At 44.5% G+C, this 25,455-nt stretch overlaps 1 protein-coding gene across 3 annotated transcripts in view; it reads left to right on the forward strand.

Moving 5' to 3' along the window:
* The first annotated feature begins 878 nt into the window (after positions 1 to 878).
* Positions 879 to 25,455, forward strand: part of pleca (plectin a) — a 183,447-nt gene continuing 158,870 nt past the window's right edge. For all 3 annotated transcript variants that reach the window (XM_014177017.3, XM_014177018.3, XM_045709748.2), the window contains exon 1: positions 879 to 1,356. In XM_014177017.3, coding sequence (XP_014032492.1) covers positions 1,266 to 1,356 — 91 coding nt within the window. In that variant the 5' untranslated portion in view covers positions 879 to 1,265. The remainder of the gene's footprint in view (positions 1,357 to 25,455) is intronic.

Below are 25,455 nucleotides of genomic sequence, written 5' to 3' on the forward strand. Positions count from 1 at the left end.
GGGTCATTCTAGTACATTTCCTCCTATTTCGCTCTCTCTTTTCCTGATGGAGAGAACTCTGACATGCTTCCCAAGCGCAGTTTCCTTTCAGGAAGGTTCCATTGATGATGCAACATGTCTTGGCATCCACCGTGGCTCTTTTAGTTGTGATGTACAGATTTCTTGAGTCTCTCTGTTTACTATCAAGATCAGGTTTGCACTTTGCATTGGATTTTCCAACAGACTAAAACTCACAGAGAAGGGCAAAGAAACAAACATTTGCCAATAAAATGGCTATTTAAGTTCATTAACTCTTCACGCACATAGACAAAACATGTATTGTTTTTGCATATCATGTGAATCATTTGTAACTGAGCTGTAGCATGCAATCATGTCGTTTGTTGAAAATGTAGTTTGTTTGGTATCTCTCCATTGTATTTTGGTGCTGCTTCAGTTGCAGCTGAAATTCTTAAATCCAATAACCTTCTGGGGACTTTTCTGAAATGGACAGCATATTGGCATTATCTCTGGTATACTACAGCTACAAGTTGTATCAGGGTTATCATCTTTTGAAGAGGTGTGGTTCTCTGGCATCAGTCTTTATATGTAATCTGTCGTCATCCAGTTCTGGGAAGGTGTGGTGTAGAGTGCTGGGTGTTAAAGCTATGTGTGGATGGGAAGTTGTGATGCATCTGATACCCCTTGTGTGCTCTCTGTTTCCCCTCTGTTAGAGGAACTTGTGTAGCCCCATGTAGCTTAGTCACTTGTTTCTCGTTGAGGTAGCTGTGTGAGTGTCTGTATGGGAGGGGTGGGGGGTTTGACCGACTCTGATTGTGTGGGAGATCTCAGTGTCTGCCTCTGTGCCTTTAAGAGGAGGGCCTGTTGTGTGTGTTGGTATTTCTCAAGCAGAGAGAGGAGGGGAGTGGTGGTGCTAGTGGTCTGGAATCAAATCCACTGCTTTAAAGGGAATAGCCTACATTTACATTTTAGTCATTTAGCAGACACTCTTATCCATAGCAATTAGGTTTTAGCGCCTTGTTCAAGAGCACAGCCTAGTCATCTCAGGGATTCGAACCAGCGCCCTTTTGATTACTGGGCCAACACTCTTAACCACTAGGCTACATGCCGCCCCACTGAGAGAGTGCGCGTGAGAGAAGGAAAGGGGGACCAGCAGATACCACTGTACTTTTAAAAAGTTACTGGACAGCAGACAGTGGGGGGAAAAAAAGAACGATCAGAGGAACGAGAGAGGGTGACCTGACCCTACTACAGTGGCAGCCAGGGCCATGTCCATGTATGATCCAGCCAGCCGGCCAGCCCATGCAGAGGAGCAGAACTATGTACAGGCGTATGAGAACGTCAGGGAGAAATATAAAGGTAAAGACCCCCTCTAATATCCCTGAGTGGCTGGTACAGCGCTAATGACGTGAATTGTAATCACTTCTGTATGTTAGGGTATGTGAGGTACAGGGTTGGTTGGGAGGGGGCGTGTGTGCATGTGTGTGCGCGCGCGCGCGCGCGCGTGTGTGTGTGTGTGTGTGGGCAACTCGGGTAGCTGACTGGCGTTAAGTGGTTCCATATTGATTGGCACAGATGTGGTCTATTTCAGGGCTGCTCGCAGTGCAATGGGAAGCTGCACCTACTGTATTGTTCCTCATCAGAATAGTGGTAAGCTGTTCTACCACAAGTGTGCCGTCAATGTCAATAGTGGTACATTAAGATTCAGCCATTGCAAGTATTTTGTTATTTATACTCTTGTAACATCATTGATCACAATGTATCAGAAGGTAGGCTATACAATGCCCTGTACAGTAGGCCTTCAACTACCCGAGCCATGGCCTGTTCACCCCGCTACCATCTAGAAGGCAGTGACAGTACAGGTGCATCAAAGGGACGGAGAGACTGAAAAACTGCTTCTACATCCAGGCCATCAGACAGTTAAATAGTCACCATTAGCCGGCCTCTGCCCAGTATCCCGGCCCTGAACTTTAGACACTGTTACTAGCCGGCTACCACCCCGTACTCAACCCTTCCACCTCAGAGACTACTGCCATATATGATTGAACACTGGTCACTTTAATAATGTTTACATACTGTTTTCCCCACTTCATATGTATATGCACCTTATTCTAGTCAAAGCTTATCCTCTCAGGCTATGTCAGGTTGGATGGGGAGTGTCGCTGCACAGCTATTTTCAGGTCTCCAGAGATGTTCGATTGGGTTCAAGTCCGGGCTCTGGCTGGGCCACTCAAGGACATGCAGAGACTTGTCCCGAAGTCACTCCTGTGTTGTCTTTGCTGTGTGCTTACGGTCGTTGTCCTGTTGGAAGATGAACCATCACCCCAGTCTGAGGTCCTGAGCGCTCTGGAGCAGGTTTTCATCAAGGATCTCGTTGTACTTTGCTCTGTTAATCTTTCCCTCAATCCTGACTAGTCTCCCAGTCCCTGCTGCTGAAAAACATCCCCCCATATATATTTATATTCCGGACTCTGACCTTGCTCATTGTAATATGTCTATATTTCTTAATTCCTTTCTTTTGAATTTAACGTGTATTGTTAGGTATTAGTGCACTGTTGGTGCTAGGAACATAAACATTTCGCTACACTCACAATAGCATCTTCAAAATATGTGTACCCGACCGATACAATTTGATTTGATCCTTTGTGTCCGGTGAATGGTAACATGAGTACGAGGGATTGATGTTTCTTCCTTCTCGGACCTGCCGAACTTTCCACCAGGGTTGGGGTCAATTCCATAAAAAAATCCTGTCAATTCAGGAAGTACACTGTTAGCAGTTGTTGAGTTTTCTTCAATAATACAGATCCCAAAGCAAATCAGGGGGAGGAAAATAGGTTTATTCAAAGAGATCAAATCATACGGGGAGGTAGATGTTCATGCTCCCCTGTCCTCAGTGATTCTCTCCCATGATTCTCTCTGGTGATTCCCTTCTGTGATTCTCTCCCGTGATTCTCTCCCCAGAACAAAGGGACAGGATGTAGTTTTATAACCCAGCCCTAACCTGTGGTTGACCAATTAGAATTCCTTGCAATAAAACTGGGCCAATGGCCAAATAACAAGTACCCTATTTCAGATTCAATGTATAAACAATTTGGACCAATGAGAACTTGCCTTGTAGCTATGAGTCCCAGACTGAAATTCCTCCCATGTCTCTGACCCATTAACATTAATCCCCTATTACAGGAAAAACACTATTTCCATTGATCATTAGTAATCTATTGACCTCTCGTCGTCTGCATTATGTATTTATCTTCAAAATATTCTTACAACACTGAAACTCCAATTCTCTTCAATGCTTTTCAATGAGGAAAATTTGGAATTGGAATTTGGTTTACTTTCTGAATTGACTGGAATTCAATCAATCAAATGTATTTATTAAGCCCTTTTTACATTAGCAGATGTCACAATGTGCTATACAGAAACTCTGCCTAAAACCCCGAACAGCAAACAATGCAAATGTAGAAGCATGGTGGCAAGGAAAAACTCCCTAGAAAGGCCAGAACCTAGGAAGAAACCTAAAGAGGAACCAGGCTCTGAGGGGTGGCCAGTCCTCTTCTGGCTGTGCCGGGTGGAGATTCTAAGAGTACATGGCCATTTAAGGCCAGATTGTTCTTCAAGATGTTCAAACGTTCATAGATGACCTGCAGGGTCAACAGGTCAGTACCTCGAGTAAATGTCAGTTGGCTTTTTATAGTCGAGCATTCAGAGGTCGAGACAGCAGGTGCGGGAGAGAGAGAGAAAGAGAGAGAAAGAGACGAAAACAGCAGGTCCGTGACAAGGTAGCACGTCCGGTGAATAGGTCAGGGTTCCCTAGCCACAGGCAGAACAGTTGAAACTGGAGCAGCAGCACGACCAGGTGGACTGGGGACAGCCAGGAGTCATCAGGCCAAGTAGTCCTGAGGCATGGTCTCAGGTCCTCCGGGAGGAGAGGGAGAGAAGGGGGGGGAGAGAGAGAGAGCGAGAGAATTAAAGGGAGCATTTTTTAATTCACAGGACACCAGATAAGACATGAGAATTACACCAGATATAACAGACTGACCCTATCTCCCCTGCACATAGACTATTGCAGCATAGATACTGGAGACTGAGACAATTTAAATGGAGTTGACCCCAACTCGGCTGTCCAATGCATCAATCACCTGGGAAAGACTTAAATCCACATTGTTTGCTCCATGTCTGACTGTGATGTATTCCAGATTGCATTATAATAAATCATATGTGTCACTGCAAAGTTCCCACAGTTACTATTCTAAGCATGTGTATTTCAATAATACATTTCAGTGACGTGTTTTCAGTAAGTCAGTAAGAGAATATGTTGTTACTCATCCAGTGCTTTCATGGTGATAAAATCTCTCAGTATACCATCAATTACATAGCCTACCTTTCAACATAACTTTTTTCATACCTTTGGCAATGTTGTTTACATTTGCATCTCCGTAACTTAGAAACAAGTTAAAGTAAAACCTACATGGATCCCATCCCTCCTGCAGTGTTGGCTGCTGTGTATTATTTATATCCTCCCCTGCTTCATCCCAATGTTGGGGAAGAAAGTGATTTCTAAAAATACAGGCCCAATTTGTTATCACAGAGAAAGAGAAGTTCAGTCCACCAGAAAGAGTTGTACAATGCCTTGGCTGGGTTTCTCTCTATCTCAGGAGGCATAGTTACCAAAATGTACTGTATATGAAATGAGAGTATGGATACGTCCCGTATGTCACCCTATTCCCTTTATAGTGCACTACTTTTGAGGAAGTAGATGAATTCACTTTTGGCGAATATGGTGCCATTTGGGACACACACTATCTGCTTTATTAGGAGTGCTGAGCTATGCCTTTATAGACCTTTTAAAAGCGTATACAAAGGCTGTGTGTATACAAAAGTGTGTACAAAGTGTATACAAGAGCCAATGTGTGGGGCCAGTGTGTGACATTGGGATACACATTTCAAAATGGTTTGAAGTTAAAATAAAAAGGATTTTCATGCAGTTCCACATGTGTAGTTAGAGGAATAAAAGTGAATATATGCAAATTTGCCAATAACTCCACCTATACAACAACATAGGCCTAGGACTATACATCCTTTAAAGAGGGTTCATACAGACATTGGCAATTCAAAGTCAAGGGATTTCAATGTTATACAATGGTATAATTAATATAATTGTACATATAGAGTCCCCCCCACATCTCCCAAAAAGCATGCAAAATGTCAAAAAGTAGGCCATTACCTCTTTAAGAATAATTCATTTTTTTAGGCCTTGCACATGCATTGAGATTAAAATTATTATTACATTCTAGAATATATGTGGACATTGCCTGACGAAATAGATTGGATTCATGGTGATTTTTCTGTAGTCTGTGGCTAACACAGGCACACATAGGAAATCCATAAACAGCGGTAGCATTAATCTCACCATTAGAATCTCACCATCGTTGTTTTTATAATGAGAAAGCGACCAAAAACCAGGTTCCTTTCTTAATGGAAGGATTTGTATGGAAAGCCAAGTTGAAGCCAACATTAGATGTTGTTGTCCTCATAATAACCGCACGTGGTTTTACCGCAACACTCTTCAATTTAAGTGGCAGGAAACAAACAAAAGTGAGAAAAAAAAAATCTAAAATAAAATCACAGATAATTATAAGAGACAGTGGCGACCAGTCATTCAGGGCAGGTGGGGTCTAGCTCAGTGCTTTCTGTAATGGTGGGGCAGCCAGCGGAAAATACGTAGCGTAGGGGTTGGTAATGTTCTCTAGTTGCACCTTGATTGGTTCAGTGTTCGGTCACTCATGGGATACTACATCACTGCAAATATACGGGGAGAGCGCAAAAATTCAAGCCCCTTGGGTGCTGCCATAGTTACATTAGAAGTGCCCATCCAAGAAGGCTCAAGGTCATTGGCTTCCGTTTTGAGGAGAATACATTGCCACCGACGCGGCCCGCTACCAAAGACTGTGGGCTCTCCTTCTCTGTGACCGACATGAGTAAGACATTTAAACGTGTTAACCCTCGCAAGGCTGCTGGCCCAGACGGCATCCCTAGCCGTGTCCTCAGAGCATGCGCAGACCAGCTGGCTAGTGTGTTTACGGACATATTCAATCTCTCCCTATCCCAGTCTGCTGTCCCCACATGCTTCAAGATGGCCACCATTGTTCCTGTAACCAAGAAGGCAAAGGTAACTGAACTAAATGACTATCGCACCATAGCACTCACTTCTTTCATCATGAAGTGCTTTGACAGTCTAGGATCATAGCACCTCCACCTTACCTGTCACCCTAGATGCACTTCAATTTTCTTACTGCCCCAATAGGTCCACAGATGATGCAATCGCCATCACACTGCACACTGCCCAAGGAATACCTATGTAAGAATGCTGTTCATTGTCTACAGCTTATCATTCAACACCATAGTACCCTCCAAGCTCATCATTAAGCTTGAGGCCCTGGGTCTCAACCCCGCCCTGTGCAACTGGGTCCTGGACCTCCTGATGGGCCGCCCCCAGGTGGTGAAGGTAGGAAACAACATCTCCACTTTGCTGATCCTCAACACTGGGGCCCCACAAGGATGCGTGCTCAGCCCCCTCTTGTACTCCCTGTTCACCCATGACTGCGTGGCCATGCACACCTCATCAGGTTTGCAGATGACACAACAGTAGTGGGCTTGATGACTTTAAAAAATATCTATATATTTTACGCCTTTTTCTCCCCAATTTCGTGGTATCCAATTGGTAGTTACTTGGTAGTTATTGGTAGTTACTGCAACTCCCGTACGGATGCGGGAGAGAGAAGGTTCGAGAGCTGTGCATCCTCCGAAACACAATCCAACCAACCAAAGCTGCACTGCTTCTTGACACAATGCCCACTTAACCCGGAAGCCAGTCGCACCAATGTGTCGGAGGAAACACCGTGCACCTGGCGACCGTGTCAGCGTGCACTGCACCCAGCCCACCACAGGAGTCGCTAGTGCGCGATGGGACAAGGACATCCCTGCCGGCCAACCCTCCGCTAACCCGGACGACGCTGGGCCAATTGTGCGCCGCCCCATGGGTCTCCCGGTCGTGGCCAGAGCCTGGACTCGAACCCAGAATCTCTAGTGGCACAGCTAGCACTGCGATGCAGTGCCTTAGACCACTGCGCCACTCAGGAGGCCCTTAGGCTTGATTACCAACAGCGACGAGACAACCTACAGGTAGGAGGTGAGGGCACTTGAAGTGTGGTGTTAGGAAAACAACCTCTCACTCAACGTCAACAAAACAAAGGACATGATCGTGGACAGCAGAGGGAGCACCCCCCTATCCACATCGACAGGACAGCAGTAAAGGTGGAATATTTTAAGTTCCTCTGCGTTCATATCACGGACAAACTGAAATGGTCCACCCACACAGACAGTGTGGTGAAGACGGCGCAAAAGCCCCTCTTCAACCTCAGGAGGCTGAAGAAATTTGGCTTGTCACCTAAAACCCACAAACTTTTACAGATGCACAATTGAGAGCGTCCTGTCGGGCTGTATCACAGCCTGGTAGGGCAACTGCACTGCCCACAACCGCAAGGCTCTCCAGTATATACATCTCAGCAATCTACACACAATACACCATAAAGACAAAGCGAAAACAGGTTTAGACATTTTTGCAAATGTATTCAAAATAAAAAACAGATACCTTATTTAAATCAGGATTCTGAACCTTTGCTATGAGAGTCGAAATTGAGCTCCGGTGCATCCTGTTTCCATTCCATCTACCTGTGGTAATTTCAATTGATTGGACATGATTTGGAAAGGCACACATCCGTCTATATAAGGTCCCACAGTTGACAGTGCAAGTCAGAGCAAAAACCAAGCCATGAGGTCGAAGGAATTGTCTGTAGAGCTCCAAGACAAGATTGTGTTGAGGCACAGATCTGGGGAAGGGTACCAAAACATTTTGCAGTGTTGAAGGTTCGTAAGAACACAGTGGCCTCCATCATTCTTAAATGGAAGCAGTTTGGAACCACCAAGATTCTTCCTAGAGCTGGCCGCCCAGCCAACTGAGCAATCGGGGGAGAAGGGCCTTGGCCAGGGAGGTGACCAAGAACCCGATGGTCACTCTGACAGAGCTCTAGAGTTCCTCTGTGGAGATGGGAGAACCTTCCAGAAGACAACCATCTTTGCAGCACTCCATCAATCAGGCCTTTATGGTGGAGTGGCCAGATGGAAGCCACTCCTCAGTAAAAGGCACATGACAGCCCAAGACTCTCAGACCATGAGAAACAAGATTCTCTGGTCTGATGAAATCAAGATTGAACCTGAATACCTAGCGTCACATCTGGAGGTAACCTGACACCATCCCTACGGTGAAGCATGGTGGTGGCAGCATCAAGTCCGTCAAGACACAAACCATGATAAAGGATTGATTTTTTTTTAAATCAACTCGGGAACTGTATTGAATAGAGCTATGATCCCCCTTATATCTTAATGAAATGACATGAAAAAAGATGACGGATTATCATCAATATCTTATCAACAGCTCTAACATTTTGCCCAGTGTAGGAAATCCTCACTGGTAGACCTAATAAGCAAGACTGATTTTGGATCAGCTCTCCCCCCCGCCTATGACACAAGTGTGTTGTTTCATGCCTCAGTGGGATTGATCAGTCTGCCAGGATCAGACTTCCTGTTCCTCTGGATCTTGTTGGTCATTGGTGGAGAGAGACGATGTAGGATTAGAAGCAATTGGACCAAGTCTTTCGCCATGATATCGACTATTCTCCTTGGTGCTCTGATACTGGTATTGTTTTTGAGGCACTTACCATACAGCAGGGTTTTCCAAGCTCCTGGGGTCCTGGGGCTTCCCAGGGATGCACATTTAGTTTTTTGCCCTAGCACTACATAGCTGACTCAAATAATTAAAGCTTGAAGATGAGCTGATTGTTTGAGTCAGCTGTGTAGCGCTAGGGCAAACCAAAACATGCTCCGGGGGGGGCTGCTATGTTCGAGCTTTGGAAACCCTGCCATACAGTATCTCCCTTCAAGGCATCATTGTCATTCAGCGGTATGCACAGTTTTGTATATTGGGGGGACTCATGTTTTTGTATGTCAGTCTTGTCCAGTCATTATAGTCTAACTCTCTTCCATTTACAGTGATCTGGCACATGAGGTAATGTTGCCAATTGGACCGATGAAGCGGTAGTTTACTACTCTCCCTCTGTCATAATAATAACTGCTGTACTGTTTAATTAGTGTTGAACACGCTGCTTTGCTTTAAATACTCCTAACCAATATATCTTGTGAGAGCAGTCAGTCAGTCTCAATTATTCTAGGTTGAAAGGCACAGACCTGTTAGTCAACTGAGGTCCATGTGAATGAAATCTTATTTGGGAAGATTTAAGTCTCTTCAATGTTAGCTTATGTCTGATTACATGTTTAAGAAAATAACGATTAGAACAGTAGAGCCTCTAGGCGTGATATTTACCTTAAGACAAACTTGTTTAGATATGTGATTAGTTGGCGCTCTGGTCTGTATTGATGGCCACCCTAATTTTGTATTTGCGGGTTTTCAACGACATCAGTACAGTCTGTAGGCGTGTTATTTATGTCTTATTACATGATTTAAGAACAATTGATCAATGAGAACAGTAGTCTAGGCATGCTATTTACTTGTAGATTTCAGTATCTTCAATGTTAGTTTGTCTTATTTCATGTTTAATAACAGTACAGTCTTCAGGCTTGGTATTTACCTTTATCTATAGAACAGTAAATCTTAAGTACAACAATCCCCTTGTCAAGCCTGTTGCAATGTGACTAATACTACAGTACTGCATCTCCAGCAAGCTGGTATTGTTTTAACAGTAGACATGCATCGCCGCCCCTCAGGTGTTCAGGCCGACTTGCTAAACTGTAATTTGTTAACTTGTTAAACTACAATTAAGTTTTTTCTTGCCACCCAAACCTGATTTCAAATAACTCACAACTATCACCTGGAAGGCAAGGTAACTATAGAGCAAAATGATTCCTGCAGTTCAAATATTAGGCTAATCAACTCCTAAAGTAAGTCCAGTAGTTCACTACTGCACCCCGAACATATGCTGACCCAAACATCTTTAGTCCCTGGCTTGCATGCCATCTCGGGTGGACTCCGTCCCTCAGGAAGTTAGTGAGCTCATCTCATCTCCCACCATGCCTCAGTTTCAGTCATGTCTTTTTAGCCCCCAGATAAACCACGACCAGGGTGAAGAGGACAAAGGATGTCCTGTCACCCCCACTGATTGTACAGATCTTCGTTTGCTTAGTTCTAAAAATCCCACCTAGATTTTTGAATACCCAAAACAGTCTGGTGCAAAACACTGCTGTTAGACATTCTGGTTTGAGTTTGGACTGTGAATTAGGCTATGTGCATGTAAATAGCAAAAGGGATTATTTTGTAATATTAAAGGGATCGATAGGTTTGTATGGTTGTGAATAGAGGTCGACCGATTATGATTTTTCAACGCCAATGCCGATTATTGGGGGACCGAAAAAAGCCGATACCGATGAATTTTTTTTAAGAATTTTTTTTTTGTATTTTTTTTTTTTTTATTGTTATTTAAAAAAAATACCTTTTTTATAATAATGACAATTACAACAATACTGAATGAACACTTATTTTAATATAATACATACAATCAATTTAGCCTCAAATAAATAATGAAACATGTTCAATTTGGTTTAAATAATGCAAAAACAAAGTGTTGGAGAAGAAAGTAAAAGTGCAATATGTGCCATGTAAGAAAGCTAACGTTTAAGTGCCTTGCTCAGAACATGGGAACATATGAAAGCTGGTGGTTCCTTTTAACATGAGTCTTCAATATTCCCAGGTAAGAAGTTTTAGGTTGTAGTTATTATAGGAATTATAGGACTATTTCTCTCTATCCGATTTGTATTTCATATACCTTTGACTATTGGATGTTCTTATAGGCACTTTAGTATTGCCAGTGTAACAGTATAGCTTCCGTCCCTCTCCTCGCTCCTACCTGGGCTCGAACCAGGAACACATCGACAACAGCCACCCTCGAAGCAGCGTTACCCATGTAGAGCAAGGGGAACAACTACTCCAAGTCTCAGAGCGAGTGACGTTTGAAACGCTATTAGCGCGCACCCGCTAACTAGCTAGCCATTTCACATTGGTTACACCAGCCTAATCTTGGGAGTTGATAGGCTTAAAGTCATAAACAGCGCAATGCATTGCGAAGAGCTCCTGGCAAAACGCATGAAAGTGCTGTTTGAATGAATGCTTACGAGCCTGCTGGTGCCTACCACCGCTCAGTCAGACTGCTCTATCAAATCTCCACCCTCTCCGAGTTGGGCATCTCCGGCGCGGCCCACGCTTGGATTGCGTCCTACCTGACAGGTCGCTCCTACCAGGTGGCGTGGCGAGAATCTGTCTCCGCACCATGCGCTCTCACCACTGGTGTCCCCCAGGGCTCTGTTCTAGGCCCTCTCCTATTCTCGCTATACACCAAGTCACTTGGCTCTGTCATATCCTCACATGGTCTCTCCTATCATTGCTATGCAGACGACACACAATTAATCTTCTCCTTTCCCCCTTCTGATAACCAGGCGGCGAATCGCATCTCTGCATGTCTGTCAGACATATCAGTGTGGATGACGGATCACCACCTCAAGCTGAACCTCGGCAAGACGGAGCTGCTCTTCCTCCCAGGGAAGGACTGCCCGTTCCATGATCTCGCCATCACGGTTGACAACTCCCTTGTGTCCTCCTCCCAGAGTGCTAAGAACCTTGGCGTGATCCTGGACAACACCCTGTCGTTCTCCACTAACATCAAGGCGGTGACCCGATCCTGTAGGTTCATGCTCTACAACATCCGCAGAGTACGACCCTGCCTCACACAGGAAGCGGCGCAGGTCCTAATCCAGGCACTTGTCATCTCCCGTCTGGATTACTGCAACTCGCTGTTGGCTGGGCTCCCTGCCTGTGCCATTAAACCCCTACAACTCATCCAAAACGCCGCAGCCCGTCTGGTGTTCAACCTTCCCAAGTTCTCTCACGTCACCCCGCTCCTCCGCTCTCTCCACTGGCTTCCAGTTGAAGCTCGCATCCGCTACAAGACCATGGTGATTGCCTACGGAGCTGTGAAGGGAACGGCACCTCCATACCTTCAGGCTCTGATCAGGCCCTACACCCAAACAAGGGCACTGCGTTCATCCACCTCTGGCCTGCTGGCCCCCCTACCTCTGAGGAAGCACAGTTCCCGCTCAGCCCAGTCAAAACTGTTCGTAGCTCTGGCACCCCAATGGTGGAACAAGCTCCCTCACGACGCCAGGACAGCGGAGTCAATCACCACCTTCCGGAGACACCTGAAACCCCACCTCTTTAAGGAATACCTAGGATAGGATAAAGTAATCCTTCTAACCCCCCCCCCCCCCCCTTAAAAGATTTAGATGCACTATTGTAAAGTGGTTGTTCCACTGGATATCATAAGGTGAATGCACCAATTTGTAAGTCGCTCTGGATAAGAGCGTCTGCTAAATGACTTAAATGTAAATGTAAATCATAGACTTTATTATAATATAATAAAAACACAGAAATACAAGCCTTAGGTCATTAACCTCTATGGGCAAGGCGGGACGAATTCGTCCCACCTACGTAACAGCCACCTGAATTCAGTGGCGCGATTTTTGAATCGTTTGAAATACTATTACCTCTCACATTTCTATTTTACAGCTATTTAAAGACAAGACTCTCCTTAATCTAACCACACTGTCCGATTTCAAAAAGGCTTTACAACGAAAGCAAAACATTAGATTATGTCAGGAGAGTGCCCAGCCAGAAATAATCAGACACCCATTTTTCAAGCTAGCATATAATGTCACAAAAACCCAAACCACAGCTAAATGCAGCACTAACCTTTGATGATCTTCATCAGATGACACACCTAGGACATTATGTTATACAATACATGCATGTCTGTTCAATCAAGTTCATATTTATATCAAAAAACAGCTTTTTACATTAGCATGTGACGTTCAGAAAAAGCATACCCCCCGCAAACTTCCGGGGAATTTACTAACAGTTTGCTAAATTACTCACGATAAACGTTCACAAAAAGCATAACAATTATTTTAAGAATTATAGATACATTACTCCTCTATGCACTCGATATGTCCGATTTTAAAATAGCTTTTCGGATGAAGCACATTTTGCAATATTCTAAGTACATAGCCCAGCCATCACGGCTAGCTATTTAGACACCCGGCAAGATTAGCCTTCACCAAAATCCTATTTCCTATAAGAAAAATGTTCTTACCTTTCCTGTTCTTCGTCAGAATGCACTCCCAGGACTTCTACTTCAATAACAAATGTAGGTTTGGTCCCAAATAGTCCATCGTTATATCCAAATATCCTCTGTTTTGTTCGTGCGTTCTAGACACTATACGAATGGTAAATAACGGTCACGCGCATGGCGCATGGCGTGACAAAAAATTTCTAAATATTACATTACCGTACTTCGAAGCATGTCAACCGCTGTTTAAAACCAATTTTTATGCCATTTATCTCGTAGAAAAGCGATAATATTCCGACCGGGAATCTGCAATAAGCTAAACAGCCGAATGAAATTTCTCCACGGGGGCGAATCGTGCACGCGCCTCATTCAATGGTCCTCTGATCGGCCACTTGGATAAGGCGATAATCTGTTTCAGCCAGAGGCTGCCTCGTCATCGTTCAGGTTTTTCCCGGGTTCTGAGAGCCTATTGGAGCCCTGGGAATTGTCACGTTACAGCTAAGATCCTTACTCTTCAATAAACAGATGCAAGATGCACGACTCCTTGTCAGACAGGCCACTTCCTGCATGAAACCTTGTCAGGTTTTTGCCTGCCATAGGAGTTCTGTTATACTCACAGACACCATTCAAACAGTTTTAAAAACTTTAGGGTGTTTTCTATCCAAACCTGAACAATAATATGCATATTCTAGCTTCTGAGTTGGTGTAGGAGGCAGTTAAAAATGGGCACATATTTTTTCCAAAATTCTCAATACTGCCCCCTAGCCCAAACAGGTTAATATGGTTGAATCCGGAAACTATCATTTCGAAAACAAAAAGTTTTTTTCTTTCAGTGAAATACGGAACCGGTCCATATTTTATCTAACGGGTGGCATCCCTAAGTCTAAATATTCCTGTTCAATTGCACGACCTTCAATGGTATGTCATAATTACGTAAAATTCTGGCAAATTAGTTCGCAACGAGCCAGGTGGCCTAAACTGTTGCATATACCCTGACTCTGCATGCAATGAACGCAAGAGCAGTGACACAATTTCATGTTAGCAGGCAATATTAACTAAATATGCAGGTTTAAAAATATATACTTGTGTATTGATTTTAAAGAAAGGCATTGATGTTTATGGTTAGGTACATTGGTGCAACGACAGTGCTTTTTTCGCAAATGCGTTTGTTAAATCATCACCCGTTTGTCGAAGTAGGCTGTGATTCGATGAGAAATTAACAGGCACCGCATCGATTATATGCAACACAGGACACGTTAGATAAACTAGTAATATCATCAACCATGTGTAGTTAACTAGTGATTATGTTAAGATTGATCGTTTTTTATAAGAAAAGTTTAATGCTAGCTAGCAACTTACCTTGGCTTCTTGCTGCCCTCACGTAACAGGTAGTCAGCCTGCCACGCAGGCTCCTCGTGGAGTGCAATGTAAGGCAGGTGGTTAGAGCGTTGGACTAGTAACCAGAAGGTTGCAAAAACGAATCCCGAATCCCCCCTGTACAAGGCAGGTAACCCCAGTTCCTAGGCCGTCATTGAAAATAAGAATGTGTTCTTAATCTGACTTGCCTAGTTAAATAAAGGTGTAAAAAAAAAAAAGATATCGGCAAATTATGAAAACTTGAAAGCGGCCCTAATTAATCAGCCATTCCGATTAATCGGTCTACCTCTAGTTGTGAATCACTGTGCTGTGTTTGGACAGCTGACTAGGACAGCAAGCAGAGCAGTCCTTCTCCTTCATTTCCAGTCCTTGTCCAAGATCAGTTTCATGCAACATGACCTTGCACTCTAAAATAGTATCCTTTAAAGACTCAACTATGAAAAGAAATGCATACACTGTACTGTTCAATAGACAGATATGGTATGTCTCATTCAGTGAACACACACACATATACAAGCATGCACACCTACAATATAGCATACACTCACACCTGTTCGTCATAGGAAAGGAGAGCACTCTCAGATCCTGTTGGCACTGCCACATTGTGAGATATGGTGTAAATATTATTGGAGTGTGGTTGTGACTAACAATCAGAGCAGTTTATTAGAAGCTATTTACCAGTGAAAATGAATGTAGGCCTGATTTATCTAGTTCCAGTCTCATTCCCAGCTGGGTGTCCATGTCTGTCAAGCTACAGTATACCATAATACTTTATTAGCTTGCTTGTGGTCAGCCTGAAAGTTTCATATTACTCAGTGTGTACTGTATTTACTGTACCCTATGGGAGTCTTTAGGTGAAATGCTTCAGGCCTCTAATGGGTGGTTGTATGGACCCCACAGTGGGAGCAATTGCTGTATACCGGCAATCATTCAATGTGATCTAATGAGAGTGCATCCATGTGGACAATGTGCTGCCCATTTGTCTCCAATTGCTCACCAAAAATTGACTGTGCGTGACAATCCTTCCTGTCCATTTGAGACCAAGTTAGCTGTTGAAATCAGTGTTTCCCCTAAATGTAGGCGGGGTGCAAAAGCCCCCAAAGCAACATCCGGGCCACTTGGCACTAAAACTGTTGATTGAAACCAATGAATGACGACCAAACTTTTTTAGTTTGGGGGCAACTGAGTTAGCCTGGCCTCACTGGTTGAATCATTGTTTGGAAAAGAAGTGAGGATATGTGACATTTAAAGGCTATTTTCTTGTAGTCCTCTCCTCCCACATTGCTATGGCTTTGGAAGCAGTCCTAGTGGATATTAGCTATTGCTTGAAGGGGACATTTTCAGTAATAGAATTGTATTCTTTCTCTATCTGGACTGAAAACTGTTGTTTTGCAGGGAGGAGAGTGACTGCATCATTCGTCTTTGTGAGATGTTGAAAGCACCGAGCTGTCTGATCAAATGACTAGCACACAGCTCATACACCCATGCATACCCCACAAAACATGCCACCAGGGGTCTCTTCACAGTTCTGAAGTCCAGAACAGAGACTCTGGAAAACGCACAGTACTACTTGCAAGCAGTAAAATCAGATTTAAGAAAAACAAAGTACGCCTTATGGAACAATATGCACTGTGAAGACACACACACACACACACACACACACACACACACACACACACACACATTTACATTTACGTCATTTAGCAGACGCTCTTATCCAGAGCGACTTACAAATTGGTGCATTCACCTTATGATATCCAGTGCAACAACCACTTTACAATAGTACATCTAGATCTTCTTGTTTTTGGAGGGGGGGGGGGGGGGGGGGGGGTTAGAAGGATTACTTTATCCTATCCCAGGTATTCCTTAAAGAGGTGGGGTTTCAGGTGTCTACGGAAGGTGGTGATTGACTCCGCTGTCCTGGCATCGTGAGGGAGCTTGTTCCACCATTGGGGTGCCAGAGCAGTGAACAGTTTTGACACACACACACACACACACACACACACACACACACACACAGGCACTCTACGCACATTGTTGTATTATACATTTTGTAGATATGTAGTGTTAGAGTAGTGTTGTACTGCTGTTTTATAAAATAAATGTATGATGTAATTACCTTGTTTGGACCTCAGATAGAGTAGCTGCTGCCTTGGCAGCATCTAATGGGGGATCTGTACCCCTTTCCTGCAGTTAAAGTCACCAGCAGCGTACCACCGCTGGCTTACCTCTGAAGCTAAGCAGAGTTGGTCCTGGTTGGTTCCTGGTTGGCCAGTAGGAAGCATTCTTTCCTCTGGACCCCAAAAATATATAATTTTATTTAATTAGGCAAGTCAGTTAACCTCTATGGGCTATAGCGTCCCACCTACTCAACAGCCAGTGTAATCCCGTGGCGCGATATTCAAATACCTCAAAAATGCAAAAACTTAAATTTTTCAAACATGACTATTTTACACCATTTTAAAGACAAGACTCTCGTTAATCTAACCACACTGTCCGATTTCAAAAAGGCTTTACAACGAAAGCAAAACATTAGATTATGTCAGCAGAGTACCCAGCCAGAAATAATCAGACACCCATTTTTCAAGCTAGCATATAATGTCACATAAACCCAAACCACAGCTAAATGCAGCACTAACCTTTGATGATCTTCATCAGATGACAGCCCTAGGACATTATGTTATACAATACATGCATGTTTTGTTCAATCAAGTTCATATTTATATAAAAAAACAGCTTTTTACATTAGCATGTGACTAGCATGTGACTAGCATTCCCACCGAACACTGCCGGTGAATTTACTAAATTACTCACGATAAACGTTCACAAAAAACATAACAATTATTTTAAGAATTATAGATACAGAACTCCTCTATGCACTCGCTATGTCCGATTTTAAAATAGCTTTTCGGTGAAAGCACATTTTGCAATATTCTCAGTAGATAGCCCGGCATCACAGGGCTAGCTATTTAGACACCCAGCAAGTTTAGCACTCACCAAAGTCAGATTTACTATAAGAAAAATTGTATTACCTTTGCTGTTCTTCGTCAGAATGCACGCCCAGGACTTCGACTTCAATAACAAATGTTGGTTTGGTCCCAAATAATCCATTGTTATATCCAAATAGCGGCGTTTTGTTCGTGCGTTCAAGACACTATCCGAAAGGGTAAATAAGGGTGACGAGCACGGCACATTTCGTGACAAAGAAATTCTAAATATTCCATTACCGTACTTCGAAGCATGTCAACCGCTGTTTAAAATCAATTTTTATGCAATTTTTCTCGTAAAAAAGCGATAATATTCCGACCGGGAAAGCGTGTATACATACAAAGAGAGAGAAAATAAAAACATCTCGTGCCCTCGTGCACGAGCCTGAGTCTGAGTACTCTGACCGGCCACTATCCAAACGCGATAATGTGTTTCAGCCTGTGGCTGCCTCGATATCATTCAGCTTTTTCCCGGGTTCTGAGAGCCTATGGGAGCCGTAGGAAGTGTCACGTTACAGCAAAGATCCTCAGTCTTCAATAAAAAGAGCCAAGATGAACAACAACTTGTCAGACAGGCCACTTCCTGGTCAGAATCGTCTCAGGTTTTTGCCGGCCATATGAGTTCTGTTATACTCACAGACACCATTCAAACAGTTTTAGAAACTTTAGGGTGTTTTCTATCCAAAGCCAATAATTATATGCATATTCTAGTTACTGGGCAGGAGTAGTAACCAGATTAAATCGGTACGTTTTTTTATCCGGCCGTGTAAATACTGCCCCCTATCCCCAACAGGTTAAAGAGGTGGGGTTTCAGGTGTCTCCGGAAGGTGGTGATTGACTCCGCTGTCCTGGCGTCGTGAGGGAGCTTGTTCCACCATTGGGGTGCCAGAGCAGCGAACAGTTTTGACTGGGCTGAGCGGGAACTGTGCTTCCACAGAGGTAGGGAGGCGAGCAGGCCAGAGGTGGATGAACGCAGTGCCCTTCTTTGGGTGTAGGGACTGATCAGAGCCTGAAGGTACGGCGGTGCCGTTCCCTTCACAGCTCCGTAGGCAAGCACCATGGTCTTGTAGCAGATGCGAGCTTCAACTGGAAACCAGTGGAGTGTGTGGAGGAGCGGGGTGACGTGAGAGAACTTGGGAAGGTTGAACACCAGACGGGCTGCGGCGTTCTGGATGAGTTGTAGGGGTTTGATGGCACAGGCAGGGAGCCCCGCCAACAGCGAGTTGCAGTAATCCAGACGGGAGATGACAAGTGCCTGGATTAGGACCTGCGCCGCTTCCTGTGTGAGGCAGGGTCGTACTCTGCGAATGTTGTAGAGCATGAATCTACAGGATCGGGTCACCGCCTTGATGTTAGCGGAGAATGACAGGGTGTTGTCCAGGGTCATGCCAAGGCTCTTAGCACTCTGGGAGGAGGACACAATGGAGTTGTCAACCGTGATGGCGAGATCATGGAACGGGCAGTCCTTCCCCGGGAGGAAGAGCAGCTCCGTCTTGCCGAGGTTCAGCTTGAGGTGGTGATCCGTCATCCACACTGATATGTCTGCCAGACATGCAGAGATGCGATTCGCCACCTGGTTATCAGAAGGGGGGAAAGGAGAAGATTAATTGTGTGTCGTCTGCGTAGCAATGATAGGAGAGTCCATGTGAGGATATGACAGAGCCAAGTGACTTGGTGTATAGCGAGAATAGGAGAGGGCCTAGAACTGAGCCCTGAGGGCACGTACCCTGGGGGCACGTGGTGCGGAGACGGATTCTCGCCACGCCACCTGGTAGGAGCGACCTGTCAGGTAGGACGCAATCCAAGAGTGAGATGCCGAACTCAGAGAGGGTGGAGAGGAGGATCTGATGGTTCACAGTATCAAAGGCAGCAGATAGGTCTAGAAGGATGAGAGCAGAGGAGAGAGAGTTAGCTTTAGCAGTGCGGAGAGCCTCCGTGACACAGAGAAGAGCAGTCTCAGTTGAATGACCAGTCTTGAAACCTGACTAATTTGGATCAAGAAGGTCATTCTGAGAGAGATGGCAAGAGAGCTGGCCAAGGACGGCACGCTCAAGAGTTTTGGAGAGAAAAGAAGGGATACTGGTCTGTAGTTGTTGACATCGGAGGGATCGAGTGTAGGTTTTTTGAGAAGGGGTGCAATTCTCGCTCTCTTGAAGACGGAAGGGACATAGCCAGCGGTCAAGGAATAGTTGATGAGCGAGGTGAGGTAAGGGAGAAGGTCTCTGGAAATGGTCTTGAGAAGACAGGAGGGGACTTCGTCAAGCGGGCAGGTTGTTGGGCGGCCGGCCGTCACAAGTCGCAAGATTTCATCTGGAGAGAGAGGGGAGAAAGAGGTCAAAGCATAGGGTAGGGCAATGTGAGCAGGACCAGCGGTGTCGTTTGACTTAACAAACGATGATCAGATGTCGTCAACCTTCTTTTCAAAATGGTTGACAAAGTCATCCGCAGAGAGGGAGGGGGGGGGGGAGGATTCAGGAGGGAGGAGAAGGTGACAAAGAGCTTCCTACGGTTAGAGGCAGATGCTTGGAATTTAGAGTGGTAGAAAGTGGCTTTAGCAGCAGAAACAGAGGAAGAAAATGTGGAGTGGAGGGAGTGAAAAGATGCCAGGTCCGCTCGGCTGCCCGGAGCCCTGTTCTTTGAGCTCGCAATGAGTCATCAAGCCACGGAGCAGGAGAGGACGACCGAGCCGGCCGGGAGGATAGGGGACATAGAAAGTCAAAGGATGCAGAAAGGGAGGAGAGGAGGGTTGAGGAGGCAGAATCAGGAGATTGGTTGGAGAAGGATCGAGCAGAGGGAAGAGATGATAGGATGGAAGAGGAGAGAGTAGCAGGAGAGAGAGAGCGAGGGTTGCGACGGCGCAATACCATCTGAGTAGGGGCAGAGTGAGTAGTGTTGGAGGAGAGCGAGAGGGAAAAGGATACAAGGTAGTGGTCGGAGACTTGGAGGGGAGTTGCAGTGAGATTAGTAGAAGAACAGCATCTAGTAAAGATGAGGTCAAGCGTATTGCCTGCCTTGTGAGTAGGGGGGACGGTGAGAGGGTGAGGTCAAAAGAGGAGAGGAGTGAAAAGAAGGAGGCAGAGAGAAATGAGTCAAAGGTAGACGTAGGGAGGTTAAAGTCACCCAGAATTGTGAGGGGTGAGCCATACTCAGGAAAGGAACTTATCAAGGCGTCAAGCTCATTGATGAACTCTCCAAGGGAACCTAGAGGGCGATAAATGATAAGGATGTTAAGCTTGAATGGGCTAGTGACTGTGACAGCATGGAATTCAAAGGAGGAGATAGACAGATGGGTCAGGGGAGAAAGAGAGAATGTCCACTTGGGAGAGATGAGGATTCCAGTGCCACCACCCCACTGACCAGATGCTCTCGGGGTATGCGAGAACACGTGGTCAGACGAGGAGAGAGCAGTAGGAGTAGCAGTGTTTTCTGTGGTAATCCATGTTTCCGTCAGCGCCAAGAAGTCGAGGGACTGGAGGGTAGCATAGGCTGAGATGAACTCTGCCTTGTTGGCCGCAGACCGGCAGTTCCAGAGGCTGCCGGAGACCTGGAATTCCACGTGGGTCGTGCGCGCTGGGACCACCAGGTTAGTGGCAGCGGCCATGCGGTATGAAGCGTTTGTGTGGCCTGTGCAGAGAGGAGAGAACAGGGATAGACAGGCTACAGGAGAGGCTACGCTAATGCAAAGGAGATTGGAATGAAAATTAACTAAACAACTGGGGAAGCGAGAGAGCAGGGCCTCCCTCACTAACCATTCACTGAAACACTCAAATATAACTTTTCCAACTTCCATTTTAATAATTATAATTGATGTAAACTACAGTGGTTCAATGTTTCCAGGAATAGGCTCAAACTTAGTTTATTCAGCTAGATAACTTGGTACAGTATTCTTCCGTGAAACCCACCCAGTGCACCATGCCCTATGACGCCGTAGCTAACTAGCATGCTAGCATCCAATAACACATGGTTAGCACCAATACTTGGTTACAACAAACTACCAATGGATCATTCGTGTTCGTGTCTAGTTCCTTTCATAACGCAGAAGTAATTAAACGTTGGCTAGCTAACACAAAGTCAGTCCTGCTAGCTACACAAGTGGACTACACAACTCGAAAGTTCAAAGTTAAGCTTACGTTGCAAAAATCTTATTGACAAAAAATTATACAGTACTGCTAGCTGGTAGAGTTGGCTAGCTGGCAGTGGCTGCGTTTACCTTTAATGTTTTATCTTTGATACATAGACAACTATGTAGCTAGCTAACATTACACTAATCAAATCGTTCTGTTGTAATGTATTTTGTTTCTACAGTACTGCTAGTTGGTAAAGTTGGCTAACTAGCTGCGGTGTTGTGGTGTTGACGCCGTTTGGAAAACGGCGCGAACGAACGAATACAGCTGGCTAGCTAACCTTGTTAGTTTCTCAAAGTTAGTTTCTCAAAGCTACACCTACACCTTTAGCTACACCTTTATCCTTGATGCAAAGACAACTATGTAGCTAGCTAGCTAACATTACACTAATCAAATCGTTCCGTTGTAATGTAATGATAATCTTGAAACCTATAACGACACACATTTATTCGAATTCAAGAGGCAGGCAATATGCAGGTCGAGGACAGGCAGAAGTTCATTAACCAGGTCAGAGTTCCGAAAGGTACGGGGAGGCAGGCAGGCTCGAGGTCAGGGCAGGCTGAATGGTTGACAAGATCATTAACAACTAAAGTGGTTGCTGTAATAGTGCATGCCCATGCCTAAACCCTGATTAGTGTACATTAAAAATATATTTCTCACATAAAAAAGAGCAAAGTTGTACATTTACCAAGGATTCAAGAATCTTAGCTAGACAAGGAAGCCTTGAAATGGGGCGATAATTATTAACATCACTACTTTCCCTGCCCTTATGGAGTGGTAGCACAAGAGCTGATTTCCATACTTTTGAATATTTCCTGATAACAGTACATTCTTTTTTTTAAGTGGGTTATTGAGCCAACATTGATGGGCTTAAGCAATTGGTTGGCTTCTGTGGATTTATTGTTGTCTAGTGCTAGCAAAGCATCCATTATTTATTTTTCTGTAAATAGCCCCCCCCAAAAAAGTTTTGACTATCATTTCTCTGATCATTCAGCAAGTTTCCCCTATCAGCATCCAGCACAGTATCATTCTGAATAGGCTTAGAAGTTCTTTCAAAGGATTTGACAGTTTTCCAGAATTTACATTACAATCTGAAAGAAGGGTTTCATAATAATCGGATTTATCCTTAGATTTGTCATACACAATGATTCCTCAGTTACTTAAAAGCTTGCCAGTCTGGGCCTGTGTTCCTGGCCTTGACCCAAGCATTTTATGATTGACTTCTGATAATTCCGGAGTGTACCAGGCATTCGATCTATCTTTAACCCTTAGTTTTTTGAAGGGAGCATGATTGTCCACAATAGTATTGAAGACATCAAAAAAAAAAAGTCTGAACACTAAATCAGGTTGAGGGATTGCTGAAATGCAATCAAGGTCACTAAAATAAAGATCATGTAAAAAAAAAAAGAAAAAGCCTGTTGACTGAAGTTTTAAAGTTCCTCTTTGTGATGACACGAGGCTTAGATTTTCGTATTCTCACATCTCTAACACAAATAACTGGGCAATGGTCACTAATATCTTGGGCGAATGCACCAGTAGAAACATATATCTCTGGTGTATTCATTAGAATAAGGGTTGGGCCATTGAGGCTTAGTCACCAGCTGGGTTAGGTTTCGATAATTACGTTGTCTGAAGCCTGCATTTCCCAAACATAATAATTTATGATTTAGTAAAAGACAACAAACTAGTTAACTCCTCGAGTGCACAAAGGTTAGCCGAGGGAGGACAGCAGACCCCTATAACAGTTATGGATTCATTTTTCCCCAGACAAAGGCTTAAAATAGCTCAAATTTTTGGGCAAGGGAAATGGATTTCCTTAGAGACATTTTTTAAATAGTACTATAAGCTAACAACAGCAGATCTAAGAGTGGAGTTCAAACGAATGGGTACAATATTCCAACTGACAACGTCCCTGGCAGAATAGACAACAGTACGACGACAATGCTTAGAAAGCATGGGAGGTATTACCTGAGTGGGGCTTGGTCTGTCTCTGAGTCAATGTCTTAACGCGGCCTTGAAATATGAAGAGAGGGTCCAGGCTCCTAGATGGTTTGGGTGAAGGCCATCATCTCTGTAGAGCATCTTTTGTTACCAAAATCTGTCGAAATTGTTGAGGTTGAGCCTCAGACACCCTCGAGGCCTGAAGTGAGAGGACCCTCAGGAGATAGGGTAGAGGAGGAAGGCGTCCCCCAACCCAAGATGATTTCATCCCCGTTCACCAAAGACCGCTGACTTGCACTGGGCTTATAGTGTCTCAAGCCTTAAAAAGTCTTCTTTACACTTCATCTACACTGATTAAAGTGGATTTAACAGGTGACATCAATACATTTACATTTACATTTAAGTCATTTAGCGGACGCTCTTATCCAGAGCGACTTACAAATACATGATCATAGCTTTAATGTCATGGAAAGAGCAGGTGTTCCCAATGTTTTATACACAGTGTATGTTCACACCTAGTCTACATATTTAGGTGTGGGGGGCTTGTTTTGGCTCACTGTCAGAGGGTGATGGGGTAGGATAGTCCCGGGACATACAGGGCCTTCCTCACTACTCTGCTATTTCACATGGTCCTGTCAGATCAGAAGCCCCATTTGTCTGGCTGTTCACATGTGAACCTGAATGTACAGGGTGATTTATTACATGGTGGCTTATGGGGTGTAATGTGATGAGGTATGCCTGTTCTGTCATATGCCATAGAATGGCTTCTCTCATACATAGGCATATTTTGAGCAGTGGAGGAAGCCATGTGTTTGATGTATTTGATACCATTCCACTCATTCCGCTCCAGCCATTACCACGAGCCCATCCTCCCCAGTTAAGGTGCTACCAACCTCCTGTGATTTTGATGTGTATGTGTGTGTGCGCGTGTTCCAATCTTTGTGTTACTGGGTCTTTCCCTGTTGCATGCTTGTTACATTAGGCACCACAAGTGATTTGTCAGCATAGCTCCAATTGGTCATGCCATCCTGCTTTGCCAGTAATGACTTGGCCTTTATGAATATAAATATAACAAGTTCAAAATAGTGTATTTACTTTGTTACTTTTTGCTAAGCATTATTTGTGAGGCTCTCCATGCCCTACTGTTAGATATGTCTGATGAATATTGAGTCTGCAGTAAAATAATCCTCTCCCACCTGAACTCTTCTTGACACAGGCTTCATCCCAAATGGCACCCTATTCCCTATAGTGCACTACTTTTGAACAGAGCCATATGGGCCCTCTACAGGGTGATTAACCAGTGTAGATTGGAGATTATTGAGTGGTCTCTGAGTTTCCACAGTGACTAGAGATACAGTACGACTGAGGTTCACTGGGTCTAGCTCTCAAATGGCAGTCTGTTAACTACATAGTACACTACTTTTGACCAAACCCCTGGTCAAAATATTGCACAATAAACAGATTATGGTGCCATTTGGGATGCAACTGGAGGTTATTGATTGATTGCATGGGCGCTAAGAGGGATGTGTTTAATTTTTTTACCCCTTTTTTGTGATTACAACCTTGTCTCATCGCTGCAACTACAACATGCTCGGGAAAAGTAGAGTCATGCTTCCTACAAAACATGACCCGCCAAGCCGCGCTTCTTAACAGCTCGCTTAACCAGGAAGCCGGCTGCACCAATGTGTCAGAGGAAACAGTCAGCCTGCAGGTGCCCAGCCCACCACAAGGAGTCGCTAGAACGCGATGAGCCAAGTAAAGCCCACCTCGCCAAACCCTCCC

The sequence above is a fragment of the Salmo salar genome, chromosome 27 (genome assembly GCF_965601325.2).
Source record: "Salmo salar chromosome 27, fSalSal1, whole genome shotgun sequence".
NCBI classification, from domain to species: Eukaryota; Metazoa; Chordata; class Actinopteri; order Salmoniformes; family Salmonidae; genus Salmo; species Salmo salar.